This window comes from Melopsittacus undulatus, chromosome 4, assembly GCF_012275295.1.
Source record: "Melopsittacus undulatus isolate bMelUnd1 chromosome 4, bMelUnd1.mat.Z, whole genome shotgun sequence".
Lineage (NCBI taxonomy): Eukaryota > Metazoa > Chordata > Aves > Psittaciformes > Psittaculidae > Melopsittacus > Melopsittacus undulatus.
Window position 1 is genome coordinate 4,168,092 of NC_047530.1, and position 16,308 is coordinate 4,184,399.

General features: G+C 42.7%; 1 protein-coding gene across 1 annotated transcript in view; it reads left to right on the forward strand.

Annotated features, from left to right (window-relative positions):
* HSD17B12 (hydroxysteroid 17-beta dehydrogenase 12) overlaps window positions 1–16,308 on the forward strand; it is a 91,969-nt gene that overhangs the window by 26,959 nt on the left and 48,702 nt on the right. Inside the window, 2 exon segments of the mRNA XM_034062334.1 lie at window positions 7,305–7,351; window positions 11,850–11,925. Coding sequence (XP_033918225.1) covers window positions 7,305–7,351; window positions 11,850–11,925 — 123 coding nt within the window.

Sequence of the window (16,308 nt, forward strand, 5' to 3'; positions counted from 1 at the left end):
CTTCAGTGGTTTCTAAATTTGGCAGTGCTAAGCCGGTGCCCTGTTTGCTTGAATCAATTGGGGCTGCTATTTTTAGCAACAAAAGGGAATTGAAATAGCAATTTTCTTTCCATGTAATAGATCCCCAAGAGGAATACTGATGCAAGCTCTCTGTCATCCCATATTCTTCCCCCCCTTTCCCCAAAAGCACTCAGACGAAAGGCATCTGTCATGGTTTGCGGCTGTATTAATCTTTAATCAATCGAGTGTTTTCTGCATTCAGGTGTACAGGGGAGGGGAGAGACAAGGGTCACGACTAGGATCTGCCTAGAATAACCAAGCACTCATGCATGGTCTGTACAGTCAGATTCTGTGGGCAACGGCAGGGATAGACAGAGCACCTAAAAATAGCATTTGCTTCCAGTGTTTCTCCAAGTCTATTTTTGATGCTCGATTTTGATAAGGTTGATTGGGCTTTTACTAAAAATAGCTGCTCCTAGCAAGCTGAGGACAAAAAGTGGAATATTTTTAATCAGCCACAGACTCAAGTATTTTTGTTGGCTGGAGATAATCTAGAAGCTTGGTATTGGTCAAATGCCAGTGATTTATATAAACCTGTAATAAATGAAGCGCTGCTTGATGCCAAGCAGGGATAGTCTTTTCTCCCCTTGCCAGCTTTTGTTTTCCCCAGGAGCTGTCATAGTCTTAATATAGCCTCCGTGTTTCGTAGCAGAAGGATCTCGAGTCTTCAGTTATTTATGTGTTGTACTTTAAACCTATGCTAAGGTTAGCTGCGCTGTGAAGTTTTTCTCAACTCTATTGCTTTAATAAGACACACTGGGCTCCTAGTTTTATTCTTTATGTTGATGTCTGCTATAGCTGGGTACCCATATATATATGTATATATATATATGTATAGCTGTGCCCATCACAGACCCTCACTCCAACCTGGATGCAGCCTTGCAGCACAGGGATGGCTCTTCTATATGAATGGAGGATGTAGATGAGAGACTAGCTCTGCAGTGGCCATTTTAACATCAAATCTGAATACCTCTCATGGGATCAGCAGTGTGGCTCACCTGCCCTCATTGTGTTTGTTACCTTCGTTTTTTGGCAGGAAGAGAATAGGCATTCCCAAATTGCTGGACCCACATCTTTCTAGGGGGAATAACATTGTTAGTAGCTTGGTTCTCCTCCCTAGGTAGTGACGTGCATGAGTGCATCTGCAGTACTGTGAAAGATTGCCTAAAAACTCAGGCTTTTCTTAATGGCAACAGGGAAATGGCTGCACTGAAATGAATCTGTAGTTCGAAAAGGCTAGCAGAGAACATGCATAATAGTTGTTAGCTTCATTGTGTAGGTAGTCAAAGCAATGCAAGGAGTCCGCCTGGTGCTGTTTGCTAGCAGCAGCATGGGTGAAAGTATTCCATGCTTTATCTCCATTAGGCATCTCAGCAGCTTATTTTGCCATGGAAAACGTGCTTGTATCTGAAGGCAGGCTTGATCTCTTTAAGCTTTTCCTTCACTGTAGTCTAACCTTGAATTGGGGAGTCACGAATCTATAATCTTGTTTCAGCGTGATTGCTCTGCAGATCTGCAGTAGAATTTTCTATGCTTGCTATTGCTTCCTTCCCTGTGTCAACACTGGTCCTTGCTCCCATCGTGAGACGAGAGGATTTCTATACGCCTGCCTCATGCTTTACTGCACCATTCTTTGCTTCTTGTTTTAAGGTGTCCTGGGTGCATCAGAGGCAGATAAAAAATGTTCTTTCTGGGCCTTGAATATTCACTTCACTTGCAAAACTGTGGTCTGCTGGGTGCTGCTATTGCCTGGCTGTGGAATCATGGAATAGTTTGGGTTGGAAGGGACCTTCAAAGGTCATGGAATCCAACCCCCTTGCAATGAGCACAGGCATCTTTAACCATGTCAGCCTGGGCTTGAATGTCTTCACGAATGGTAGTCCCCTTTTTAACATCAGGAATGGTTATTGAGTGTACCTCTTAGAAGGTGGTGGATGTTTAGTAAGTTGTCAAACTTATTTAGGAAGGCAGTGGCTGTTAGTTCTTATGGGCAGAAAGAACATGAGCTCCTGCACCATTGATGGTACTTTATCTTGTATGTGTTAGCCATGGGCTATGGGATTTCTGAAGGATGCATGTGCTATTGGAAGCATTTGTGTATTCACCCCTTTGTTTTATGGAGAAGAGTTGATGTTTTTAGCCCCTAAAGTCATGTATATCATGACTTTAGTCATGACAAAAGTCAAGATTAACTGAGCATGTTAATCTTCTTGACTCAGGTCTCTGGCTGGTTGTTCAATGTGTTCCATAGGCTTGGTCTGTGCCTTTTTCAATAGCAAGAAATCTATTGCAAGACCGTTGATCTCATTAAACAGATCTCATTGGATCTGTTTAACTTTACCCTGTGTTTGTCAAGGGTTGCCTTGAGTTTGGTACTGGACAGGAGATGATGCTGATGCTTATGAACTGCATCGTGTCTGTGGTGTATGTGAAAAAAGCTGTGAATCACACCATGTGAAACATTAAGAGGTGAAGTGGCCAGGCAGTATTAAGGTTTAGGGAATTAGTGAGTTGTGTCTGTCAATAGCTAGTCCAGTAGTAGCAGCTGTGGTGGATTCCATAGGTGGATTCTATCCAGAGGAGGGCCATAGGCTGAGGGGAGACCTTAGAGCAGCTCCCAGTGCCTAAAGGGACCAAAAGAAAATCTATACTGACCTAAGATGCAGATTTGGGTGATGTATGGAAATGATTGCATGATGTCTTAAGGATGATACTGTAATTAAAACCTTAACTGCTGGCCCGAGTTCCTGTGCAGATGACTTGTGTATATATACAACAGCAGTTGAAAGATCTACAGCCTGTGTATGGCATAACCTCCTCCAGAGGTGTGAGCAGATGATGCCCCATTCTGCTTTCTTTGTTCAGACCCATTGAAAGTTTCTCTTTGTACACTTACGCTAAAGTAAGGCTATATCCAAAGCATTGGTGGGTTCAAAGTCACTTCTGTGATGTACTCTAGTGGCTAGTATGAATGGTGATTTTAAGTGTTTTACCAGCTTTCTCACTTCTTATCTTCTATTTTGAACAGTATAGGGTCAGTTGGAATGCAAGACTGTTGTGCACAACTGAAATGAAAGCGGGGATCAGAGGATAAAATGCCATGCATACATCTATACCCTATTATAATAATGACTACGCCAGTCTTTCCCAGTCAAATGTCACAACATAGAAGAGCAAGATGTGTTTCTTTAGTGTGGGGCATTCACCATGGCCAGGCTGTGTGGACTCTGTGACTCAGAACAGGAGTCTTTGGGCAGGTTTCAGAACTGAGAGAAGCTGCTGTAGTCTTTCATGTGTCAGCTCATATATATATATATTTACACACTTATGCATATGCTAGTTCCAAAAAAGCATGTCTTGAAATGGGAATCTATTCCAGATTCATTGCTTGGTGAAATACCTTGTGTCCAAAGCTGCTGAACTCTGGCTAGTGATGACCTCCTGGGGCAGAACATCTGCAGCCCAATGCAAGTGCATGTATTGATGTTGTTAGAAGTGAGCTGTCATGTTACCCAATACCTTTCCTTGTTTTTCTTCCCCCTTTCATCTACACCCCCCAAGTCAGGGGAAGATGGATGTTGGCTTCTTTGCCTAAAATCAGGCAGCGCTTCCATACAAGCTTCCATTCAGGCAAACTTTGATGTGGTGGCTTCACATGTGAACTGCCTGGGCATTCTTCTCACTCCTCTTCTGGAGACGGCAGATGGCTGAAGTGGGAAGCTACTACAGTTAGTCTGACTACTGAGTAAATGTGTACAATCACACTTGCGAGCTGGTGCAGCTTTCTTGTACAGACAATAACTTATTCCTACCCTGCTTGCTTTGCATTCTTCCAGCTCTGCCAACTGCAGTCAGTTTGTAGCTACAGTCAGAAGGCAGTCTGTGTAAGAAACAGAATTTACAAGCTTAATCCACACTTGGAGTTAAACTAGCTCTGTCACATCAATAGTAGGAATTCACTTTGTGGAGTGGTTAAAACTGCAGCGCTTGGCTCCAGAGTAGAGACTAGAGATGAGCATAATCAATATGAAAATCAGATACCTTGAACCAAAGCCTTTCTTTTTCCTATCACTCTCCCCTTACCCATAGCAAATCCACTTCCGGTAATCCAAAATGTGGAGGAAGGTAAGGTGACAGGGTCTTGACTTGTGTGACATTGGTCCTATCAGTTCCCTTTATCCCACCTCTTTTTCTTGCTTTTACAAGGTACCGTATAAGTATTGCTTCCTGCTCTTGTGGATATCTATCTGGGCAGCCTTTCTGACCCGCCAAACTGCTCACCAGGATCCCATAGTGGACGGTAACTGCAGTTCCCTGGCTGGACTGGGTGCTACTGGTCAGTATTAGTGCATGTTCCCCATCACAGCCCTCTAGTGCAGACCTCAACAGCCTCTGCACCAGTGCAGCTGGTTTGGGAAATCCATTTGCTTACAACAGGAGAGAGCAGAGCCAGGAAACTTCTCTTGAAGGGCCTTAGGAAGAGAAACGTGGCCAGACAAAGGTGTTTCTTAGGCTGAGTGTTGGAAAATGATGGTATTAGTGCCTGCTTGTGAGAAGAGTATTTCCCTTATTGCTAAGAAAAGCTACTCGTGTGCTTTATTCCGATGCCTATGCCTTTACCTGCAGCAGAAGCAAAACAATAACTAGGTGTCCATTTACGTAGGTGATGGCTCAAGCACTTCTTTTCTGGGTGAGATTTTGTCATGTTTTTCATCATTTATCTATATTGAATTTGTTTAAATTTCTCAAGTTCTATTCAGGAGGGTACTTTAACCTCTGGACAACAGTTACTTTCATTTGAAGTAGGGGCTAAAAAGAGAGAATCCGTGCTGTTCCTAGTACTTCAGATAGAAATCCCTGATCTTCACCTTCAGTCTTGTGCTCCAGCTGATTTCCATTACAATTTACCGAAGCAATGGATTCAATAAATGAGGAAAACATCCTTGACTAAAAGTAGTTGTGCTTTACTAAGCCTTTAAAGTGCTATAGATGTGTTTTTGGAGTCCCTGCCTTACAGAGCAGACACACTCGACCGTGGTTGTTAGAAGCTGAACGACTGGTGTTGTCAGGAAGCAGTGTTTTAAAGTGCTGAGCTTGTTATCTGGGGATAAAACCATTAAGTCCATGAATTTTAGTTGGAAGGAGACAAAGCAATCTACAAGCATTATAGGAAATGGTTGTTCTTCAGGTACCTCGCTACCTGTGATGAGGGAAACAACCCCTTTAACCAAGTCACTGAAGTTGAATGCTTTCCAGATTGGGTCAGCTTAGAACTTATCCAACTATTGGTGTCCTGGCCATCACTGGAATACCACTCTGATCAGTTTTTACCTCCCAGGGACTGCTGGGGCTGTATTCTTGGTTTCTTCCTCAGGGCCTCCTTTTTTTGTCATTTGGACCCATGCTTGACCTTTCTATATGTGGATTTGTTTCTATAACAGAACTGTTACTCACACTTTCCTAACTGGGGCTGGATAGGAAGTGCCAAAAAGATGTGACACATCTTGCTTTTCACAACGAAAGTCACTGGTGCTGACAGTGCAGCAGCTAGAACTTCATTTACTAACCAGAGCATCCTGTGTGTGCAGTATGCATATCCTACCTCACTGCAGCTATGGCATCTTGCAGATGAACTTTGAATCCAGGGAAGGGATAAATGTGCATGCACCTTCATCTGTGGTCATCTGTAAATCTAGCTTGAGTCAGGGGCATGACTGGATGTTCATTCTTAGCCTGTTACTGCACTGTTGGCCATTCAAGCTCAAATAGGACCTTCACTGCCGGCTTCATCAGTTGTTATTACATCCATTTATTCATAGCTAGCAGGCACAGAAACTAAAATGGTTACAGCATTTCCTCGCTGTTATTACTCAAAACAGAAATATTCTGGCTGCTGTTTGCATGCCAACTGTTATGGGTGATCTGCAAGCAGTGACTAATCGAATCATCTGCAAATGCATCTCCTGCAGCCCTGAGGGGAAGTTATTGCTGAATCTCGGTGTTGGACAACACCTCTATCTGCTGCTCTGAGTTCTGTCCAGGTAGAGGTTGATCTGAGCTGAACCAACACTCAAGTGGTAAATGCTCCATCCTGGCAGTGTTCAGGGCCAGCTTGGATAGAGTCTTTGGTGCCATGGTTTAGTGTGAGGTGTCCCTGCCCATGCAGGGGAGTTGGAACCGGATGAACTTAAGGTCCTTTCCAACCCAAACCATTCTATGATTCTTCAGTTCAGTTTCCTGAAACATCAAGCCCGATTGTTTGGGCATCTCAGTCTTCAGGGATAAGCAATGGAAGCATAAACCAAGCTGAGGACAAAGAGGAAAATCCAGGATGTTCTGTAGCCACTTAGAGTGAAAGCAGAGACAGATGAATGAGTGGAGAGCCAAATGAGTTGAGGATGTTGAGGTGCAGGCATGGGGTTTGAGAAAGAAGAGCTGAGACTAAAAGAAAGTGGTTCTGAATGTGCATGCTTAGAAAGTAGTTGGAACAGCAGATTCTGACTGGAGGAAGTGCTGTTTAGTGAGCAAACTGAAACGATCAGCTTTGGTGTGGCGAGAGCCCTGGAATAATCTGTCAAACTAATGGCATGTTGAGTCACTCGGAGCTTCTCAGCATGTGGAAAAGAATCCTAGAAAGAGTTGAGGTTTGACACAGATCCCAGCACCCACGGGTGAAAGACTTTAACCTCGAGAAGCCCAGCTTGGAATTGATGCCTGCATTGGTCATTGGTACTTGCTGCTCGTAAGCCCAATGGTCACAGAGGTCTGCAATCCACTGGAGAGTCACTAACAGAGACCTGTTGCCTAGGTCCAAAAGTGATTGTTTTATTGTGTGATTACAGGCTTTAAGCTACTTTTTGTTGTACTATATACTCAAAACTAAGATGAAAGCTGGTTTAATAGCCATAGCTGAGCTTGTTCTAGTTAAATGACTTGGAAACCTCTCTTAGTCCACAAAGCTTCTGAAGAAATGCAGTGAACCAGAGGACTGGCATGTGAAAGGGTGCGGAACCTGATTCTTGAAACAACTGTTAGGCTCCTAACTCCATCTCTTCCTCTCCTTTCTTACATAGGGAAAGGTTTTAGGGTGAATTCTCCAAGAGATTTAATAGAAGTTGTACACCTCTTCCAGAGACTTTGATGTGTCTCTTGGCTGGAATGAGTAACTTAATAGCCTACTAATGGACACCCATTGTAATGATTTCTGTGAAGCAACTAATGTGTATTTGTTTGTTTGTTTTCAGTGGTCACAGGAGCTACTGATGGAATTGGGAAAGCCTATGCAGAAGAGGTAAGAATTCTTATCACTTGGAAGTGTATCTTGAACCTTGGTGAGATGTCGTGCTGTCTCAACTCAGTCAAACAGCAGGCTGAATGTCCCAACCCTGTCTTGACATAGATAGAATCATAGAATAGTGAGGGTTGGAAAGGACCTTAAGATCATCCAGTGCCAACCCCCCTGCCATGGATAGGGACACCTCACACTAGATAGCTGTAGGGAAAGAGGTCTCCTGATTTGCCTCCCTCTGGTGACCATCCAGAAGTTGAATCCTTTTTTGTTTCCTTCCTTTATTTGTAAACTCTATTTTCTGCCCTTTTCCTTCAGTTTTTTATTTTAGACTTTTTTTTTTAGTTGTTAAAATTATTTTCACTCTCTCAACCCTTGGTATTTCTTTTTGGTATTTCCAGGCACTGACTAAATGGCATTTCCAGCTGCCTGCAGTATGTTCCAATTATTCTCTATAGTTCATGAAGTCTCTGAAGCTGGGTTTTACCTCTGTCTCTTTTACTGTACTTTTGCTCTTGATGGATATGTGGGCTCCAGATACAGTACTGGAATGTATTGCTTAAGACAGAAAGTGCCTGTTAGTATGGGGCAACATAGCCTATAAGCGCAGAGAACATCATGACAAATAGTGCTGACTACAACAACTTACAGCAAAAACAACTTTCACCTCCAGCATCAGTATCAGAGTGAGCCTGTCTGTACTCATTTCTGTGTTCTCTGAAACACCAGCATGACTTTGTGAGCAGATCAGCTGTGAGAGATTCCCTTTCTCTTCAGTTTTCCATTCTGCTGAGCCCACAGGGAAAAGAACTATTCATCTTCATGAGTAGCCCTTGTCTTTCAGGTTTCCCTTCATACCTGTGTGCCCTGCCATCTGCATCCCTGGCCCCCAAGTTCCTTTCTGCTTTGCAGCAAGTAGCGCCTTGTCCTGCTGGGTCAAGAAAGGGATGTTTGCTGCTAAAGGAATGAAGCCTGGTGCCAACAGCATCCGATTCTAGTGTAAACCTGACAGCTCCTGTGTGCTCAATATCCAGTTACGGGGCGCTGAAGCAAATGATGCGGTACTTAAATTGCATAGAGCAAATGGAAGGAGGTCACTGTGCCCAGGGCATAGCACTGTAAGGAGGAAGTCCTCTGGTGTGGGAGACACCCCCTGAACATCATGGGAAATCAGATTCAGCATCAATGTGTTAGGTTAGGGGATGAATGAAGCCACAAGTTGCTTTATGTTCTACAAGATGCTTCTGGGAAGCAATGACTGTTTCAGCTTCTTTGCTATAGTTGCTGTAGGCACAGAGCACCCCAAAGGGTACAAATATTTATTCTTGGGCTATAGAACAAACCACATTTTTCGTGGATTAGGTTTATTATTGCCACTTCATTTAGGATAAAGCACAAATCACCCTTGCAGTTCAGGTGGATGGAGTCAATTTGGATATATGGTGGAATACCTAAAAAGACCTCTCGATCTTGCCATTAACTCTAGAGATGTCTTCATAAGGCTGCCAGCAAAGGCTTGACTTGCTCCTAGAAGTTCCCTTCAGGTCACTATAAATACCACTGGCATACAGCTGCTTGGGCACTGATGGCTGTGTTTATAATCATGTAGATAAAGAGTCTGTGAGAAGTGTAATGGTGTGTTGAGAATCACCTCTTTGAAAGCCTGACATGGCCACCAGTGATGGACGGGAGGATGTTACGAGTATGTGGATTCTCTGGTTGTACTTTGCTCTGTTGGTTACTTCCCTTCTTTTCCAAGCAAAGGGCCACTCTTGCACTGTTAAGATCTTTACTCTTTTCTCAACTAAGAGTAGCTGGTCAGTAGACCACTTCTTCATGAGAGGAGTGCTATGGTAAATGCAAGTTTTCTTCTCTGTCTGGGTGATCATAGAGTCAACTAGCTTGGGAAAGACCTTTAAGATCATCAAGTCCAGCCATTACATGGTGATGCTCACCCAGTCTTTGATTCCAAACCAGCATGCATCCCCCCTCCCTTTCTTTTTTTTAAAGGCTATGGTCAGGAGTTGCTATTTATTATCCTTCTGTTGCTGTTTGCTTTTGCAAATCACAAGTTAAAATGTAATCCTAGATGTCTTTGTATGGCAGTGATAGACTACAGGTTGTGATCCCATTGCGTTGTGATCGCATTGGTTGTGATCCCAGTACTCTGCTATGCACATCTGCTCAGTGTTGGTTTCTATAGATCCTCTTGTTATACCTGCTCTAAGAAGAGTTTTAACTCTGATGTGGTGGTTGTTAATGACATTCCTTTCCATCCTGGAGAGGAAGGGCTTTAATGGCAGCTGTGTGTTGATACCAAAGTGGAAAATGTGGTAGTTACTAACATGGCATTTAAGGGAATCAGACAACATCCACCAACACCGTTAGAATGGTGACTCTCACTTGTATCAATTATTAGTCTATAAGAACATCTTCTCAATGTTTGCTGCTTTGGGTGAGTGTTTGTGTTACTCATTCAGCCTTTTCATGATCCTATGGATGCTGGCCATAGATCCAAGTACAATGACAGGTTATCTACAAAGTAAGTCTTGTCTTCCTTTTGTCTTACATAGAAGTGTAAGTAGTTATTGGAATTTCAGAGGATTGTTAGTGCTCTTTGGACTATTCTGGTCCCTTTCAACCCACTAAGCCTCTACAGTGAATTCAGAGCACTCGGCAGGAGCTGATTTGCTTGCATTCGAACTGAACTTGCTGTTGAGCACTGTATCATTTCCAGCTTTTATTACTTGTTTCAGTGGTATCTGTTGCTAGTTGCTGGCTCCTTCCTTGGCCGTTCTGTGTGCTCTCTACTCAGGTATGGGTTTCCATTTCCAGATGTGCGTCTCAGACCGTGTCCCTTTAGTGTGACTATAGCAGCAGTTTGTCAAGCTTGTTCTCATGGAAGAGGCTTTCTAAACATGCTGGAATTCCACTACCTGGGTGCCTTGGCATGGCTTTACTTCCTTGGCATTTGAGCTAAGTACAGACAGGTACTTTTCTGTAAGTCTCAGGTACCCACTTAAGCAATGTGAGAGCCATGACTGCTTAAGCACTTAAGCAATGTGAGGTCATGACTGCTGGAAGCAAGCAAACTGCATGTCAGCACTCTGCGCTTGTACCCATGAGGAACATCTCTGATGCTTCTGTGTCCTTTGGGACCACAGCTATTTCAGACTGAGTTAAAGGACTGTCAGAGTGTCCTCAGTGTCACAGGCTGAGATAGTTTGAAGTAAAGAATTTGCCTTCACTGCCTTTATCCTGTGTAATGTGAATGCTTTGTTATTCCCTTCTCCCTGCCCTACTTTCTAGGCCTACTGTTGGCTTTATGGAAAGTGTATTCCAGTGACTCAGATGCTTATCTGGAGGTGGATGTGTTCATCTCTTTTAGGTAATTGTCCCCATAATACCAGATCATTTCCTCGAGTGGAAAGCTTAAGTTACCCATAAGCCTGAACTTGGCAGCAGTTTGTTAGTAGTAGTTCCTTGTGTGAGTGTCTTTAGTTTCATCACACCTCACTATGGGCCCATGAGAGATCTAGTATGAGGTTTCTTCTGCTTAGAGATCACACATAGGAGTGAAGTACAGAGTTTGCTGACAAACGTCATACTTCTCTCTGAAAGAAGCTTGAAAGGTAGATGACATTAAGTTACTTTAGGTTGTTGTTGAACAGTGCCGTGGAGATTGTAGGGAATTAGGTTTTCTTTAAGACCTATTCTCATCTGCTTCCTGAAGCGGTGAAGGGGTGTTCTTGGAGCAATGTGAACTCTCCTGTTTTATATGTAGGTGTTAAGTGCCTAAAAGGCAGTGTCACCATGAGCTGTGGATATGTTGGTTTTCCTTTTCACTTACACAGTAGTCACAACCCTTCCTTGCTTTCATTGCAGAGTGATTCAGATATGTAGCTGTCTTCTTGCAGATGCTTTTATATTGACTTGTTAGATCCCATTTTGATCTTGCAGCAGTAGATCTGATTTGATGACCAGGATATGCTCTGACCACAGCTGAAGTTAGACTGGTAGCTTCCCTAAAACACCTGCATGAGTAAGCTAACCTTTATACCTATGATTAGTACAAGTAAGAGGGAGCCTGACTAAAGGAAGGCAGTATCGAGGGCTGGGGTCATTTTGCAGCATGGGTGTTCAAGTGACCATGGGTATGTTACCTTGGCATGTTAAACTCAGTTATGGTGATATCTTCTTTGCTTTGGCTTCCAGAGGTGGTGTAAAAGTGCTGTGAAATATCTGCTGTTGGTTTTCTGTTTTATATGAACTTGTATCAACAGATAATAAACTTGACCTGAAGGGAATCAAGTATAAGAAGTAGCATTGAAATGGTTGTCCTGGTTTTCCCCTTCATGTCTCTATTTAAAATAGTAATGTTTTCAAACCTGCTGGTTATACTTGTTGTATATCTGACAAATGATGCAATTCCTTTAACTAGAATACTAACTTGGAAGTGATTTGTGATGGTTCTTATGCCTCCTGTTTTGTTTTGTTGCAGTTAGCAAGACGTGGAATGAAGGTGGTTCTCATCAGTAGGTCAAAGGAGAAACTGGACAAAGTTGCGAGTGAAATAAGTGAGTTAAAACCTTCTTCTTTAAACTTCCTTGACAATCTTCAATGTCTTTTCCAACCTAGTTGATTCTGTGATTCTCAGGCATGCTTATAAATTCATGCAATGGCACATGAGTTTCATGCATGCTAATATATACAGCTCTGATTTTGAAAGAGGTTTGCTCTTGTGCACAGTGCAAATGTTACAGATATAAATGGTAAAGGCCTTGCAGATTATTTTTACAGGTGTTCATATTGAACTTCTCAGAACAATGGGGCTTAATACTGGAATCAGTATCTAAAACCCTTAGTCTTCCATAAGAACAGCTTACCAGGACAGACCTAAATATCACCTATCCCTGTAGTAGCTGTTTAAAATCAGAATAGGTGCAAACCCATGTAGCTGTTACACCTGAATATTAATTCCCTCAGCTTGAAGCAAGTTTGATTTCATGGACCTCAGCCATGAGGGTGATTTGTAACTCAAAGCTGTTGAAAATGTGTTCCTTAAGTTACTCGTTGTATTACCAACTACCTAAATTTATCTAAATCCTCCCTCATTTGTTTCATTTGCATAAATTAGTCAAAGATCAGGTTAGAGAGGTGTATTGGGCTGACAGTCATAGTCATATGGAATGAGTTAATGTATTTAAGCACACATGTTAGGGATTGCTTCGTTAGTAAAAGTGTGGTAAATGGCTGTAAAATGGATATTTGTATGGGATCAGTTAGGAGACAGCTTCCTGAGGTCTTGTGCTGACAAATGATTTTCCAATCAGCGAAGTAGAACACCCAAGAATTCCTCTTGTAATCTATATCTCTTTTATTAGGGCAGATTTCATGCAGGGTTATTAGTTTATGTACAGTATGTCAAGATAAAGTGAGAAATGTAGCTTTGTGTGTAGAGGTGTTTGATAAGCAGGAGGGAGAGTTCTGTACTATAAGATCAGTTTCTCAGCATAATGATGCTGGGTAAAGGAAACCTTTAAGACTATGGTGCTGTGTGAAGCCTCAAGAAATCCCCTATTCTAAGTTGTAAGGGGCCACTTAGTGAATGTGTAAGGATGAGTAAAGGACTCAAAGACTTCACCTTGTTTAATGGCAACTGATTTATGGGTTTACTGAAAGGACACATGATTCTGTTGATATAAATGATGCTATCTCTGATTTTTAGTGTCCAGTGTAAGATGGCATATGGAACTCCCTAGGCAGAAGTCTTCCTTTCTCTGTATGTTTAGGTGGTAGAGAGCATTCCTTCTTAGAGCAAAGAGAGCATCAAGTTCTATTTTCTACTGGGTTGCGAGTAATTGGTATTCATTAGAATCCTGTATTTAAGGATGTCACTGCAGTGTCTGGACATACCTGTGATGCTGTAGTCTATACAGTCATGGTGTAAATGCAGTCAGTGTTTCACCTAGACTGAGTTTTCCTGCATTCAGGCTCCTGTGGTCTCTGCAGTCTGTTCAGATGTTGTCATTTATAAGGTGGGTGACTTTTAGAGCTAAGGCTGTAACAACTGGAGTGTTTCCCTTGCAGGCTCCTAAAGCTTTCAGCTTCTTTATGGTGGTCCTGCAGTTGTTCTTCAAATTGACATGAACTTGTTTCTCTTGAGTAATGACCCTTAATCACTTTAAGGAAGAATGGCTCTTTAACTAATTCCAGTTCTTTGAGCTGGGTGAGATATGTGTGTTTTCTGTTCCATTCTCACTTAGTTCATCCTAGTGAATGGATAGATGCTCTCTGCCACAAGCAACCAGAGGGCTTTTAAGGATCAGGTATGTTTGTTCTATTTCAGAAGAATCTGTTCTTGTGCTCTTAGGGTATACTTATATCAAGAGTGATATCTATGTACGAAATGCAAGTTGCATAACCACCATCATGAGGGAAGTACTGATATGCCTCTCTGAATGTTAAATGCCAGCTGACCTGGATCTGATATTTCTTTGTATGTGCACATTAAACGGGCTGTACTGATGTTCCAGGAAGGCCTGATGTTCTGAACTTGTGGCTTAGCTGGAGCAATAAATATCAGTGGATTAATGACAAGTAGTTAAAGCCTTTAAAAGACTTTTTGATGGGTTTTCAAGCATGTTGTAAAGCTGATTTTTCTTTGCTGAGTAGTTTAGTTCATGGCTATATTATTGTTCCAGCACCTTTGAAAAGTGACTGTTGTGTTACAGCATTAAACACTTGCAAAGGTTCAGAGAGGGTCAGAAAGAAAACTTCTCTGTGAGTGGAGACAATGATTTGAATGCTGTGTAATGAGGCTGTTCTCTGATTTGCTGTATTCAATAATGAGATGTCCAAGACACCTTATGTGCTCTGTGCCAGCAGTTGGTTCAGGAGCCATGGATTTGCAAGCAGGAAAGCTTCACTTAATTGCACTGCTGCCGATAGGTATGTTCTGAGAAGACTTGAGAAGAACTTTTCTATAGGAGCTCATTACCTAGGGGCTGCTATGTGAAGAACAGAGTGAAAACCAGTCAAGCAGGGGAAGAGCTTTAAAGAGAGTTTGCCTGTAGGGAAATTGTCAATAGAATTTGGTATTTGTACACATTATTAGCTGGTGGCTTCACAGACCAGTCATGGAGTTGTGCATGAGCTGTGTATGTGCTTAGCTACAGCTTAGGTTAGTTGTAGCTAAGCAGTGTTCCTGCCTGCAAGTGTAAGTATCTACTTACCTGCAGGTAAGGGCATATAAATACAAGAAGGAAGATTTTAACTCTGTCATCAGTTACTATATAATTCCAAACTTTATTTTTTTTTAAAGTAAATTCCCATTTTCTGCTTTAAAGTTGGTGGTTGTCAGTATTTGTTAGTATTACATACACCCAGGTGATTATATTAGCCCCTAAGAAATTGTTTGGACTGAGAAAAACCCTATTTCTTTTCAATGTATTGTCACAAATGATCATTTAACTGGAATACATTGCCTTTTAAGCCTATAATACTGTTCAAGAGCTAGTGTCCAGAACTTTGCTACATGTCTGTAAGAAAATACCGGGCTTTGCAGTTAAATCTCTGTAGCTGACTACTTCCAATAGTTTTGTGAGCTCAGTGTAGTGTTCCTGAGTTGCTTGGTCCTGGTAGTTTCATCTTGCCCTACTCTCTAACCCTAAGATTTGGGGTGCATCATAAACTGGTAGCTGTCATGTTTAGACTTGGGGTCTATGGTGTTCTCGCTACTCTGGCATGATTTGTGAGTACAAGAAAGGAATGGGATATGGTGCCAAGCCCAGAAATGTTCCTTCTCCTTCTCCTAGGCAGGAAGCTTTTACTTCTGCTTTCTTGGTAACAACATAGCAGGGAGCATTCTGAAGCTGACCTGATGCTGACCACTCTGCTTGCGACTTAGCTGTTAGTGTGACCTGCAAATGACCAGTGCCCCCCATGGCAAATCTGTCCCTGCTGCACCTCTTTGCCCCTTAATCTCTGCACTGTCATTTGTGAATCCTTGCTCCTGCACCCTGGTTAAATCCTTGTCACATCTTGGAGTGGGCAGGTAAGAATACTTGCATTTAACAGATGGGGTTGAAATGCAGATAGACTTGGTGAGGAAGGGGATATCATCTTCTTCCTTTTCTTGTACAGAAATGACAGGGTTCACTGTCTTGAGCTTAACTCGAAGACTAATGGAATCCGGCAGTTATTTTGACCTTTTGTGACCTATTTCAAGGTAAATCAATGGGTTTGCAGCCTTCTATCACCTGAGCCCACTCGACAGACTTGAAATTCCCCTGTATTTCTTACACTTGACAAAATGCATTCAACCATTTTCGCCTTGTTTTGATGCACTGAAGTCACCTTTCACAGAAGGTTGCAGCATCAGGGTCTTTGATTTGAAATGAGCTCTTGGTTTTCATCTCTGAAGGAAGTTTCTCTTGGATGAAGTGAGGAAAGCTCCTGTGGTTTTGCCTAGAATGGTGTTGGCTGTTTACTAAAGGAGCGGTTGTCAGACACTGTAGAGATCTGATGGAGGGTTTAAGTTGAATACATTTAATTTGAATACATATTAATTGCTCAATAGATTAATCATAGAATCATGGAATGGTTTGGGCTGGAAGGGACCTTAAAGCTCATCCAGTTCCAACCCCTGCCACAGGCAGGGACACCTTCCACTGGAGCATCTTGCTCCAAGCCCCTGTGTCCAACCTGGCCTTGAACACTGCCAGGGATGGGGCAGCCACAGCTTCTCTGGGCACCCTGTGCCAGCGCCTCAGCACCCTCCCAGGGAAGAGCTTCTGCCTAAGAGCTCAGCTCAGTCTCCCCTTGGGCAGGTTCAAGCCATTCTCCTTGGCCTGTCTCTACAGGCCCTTGTCCCAAGCCCCTCTCCAGGTTTCCTGCAGCCCCTTTAGGCACTGGAGCTGCTCTCAGGTCTCCCCTTCAGGAGCCTTCTCTTGTCCAGG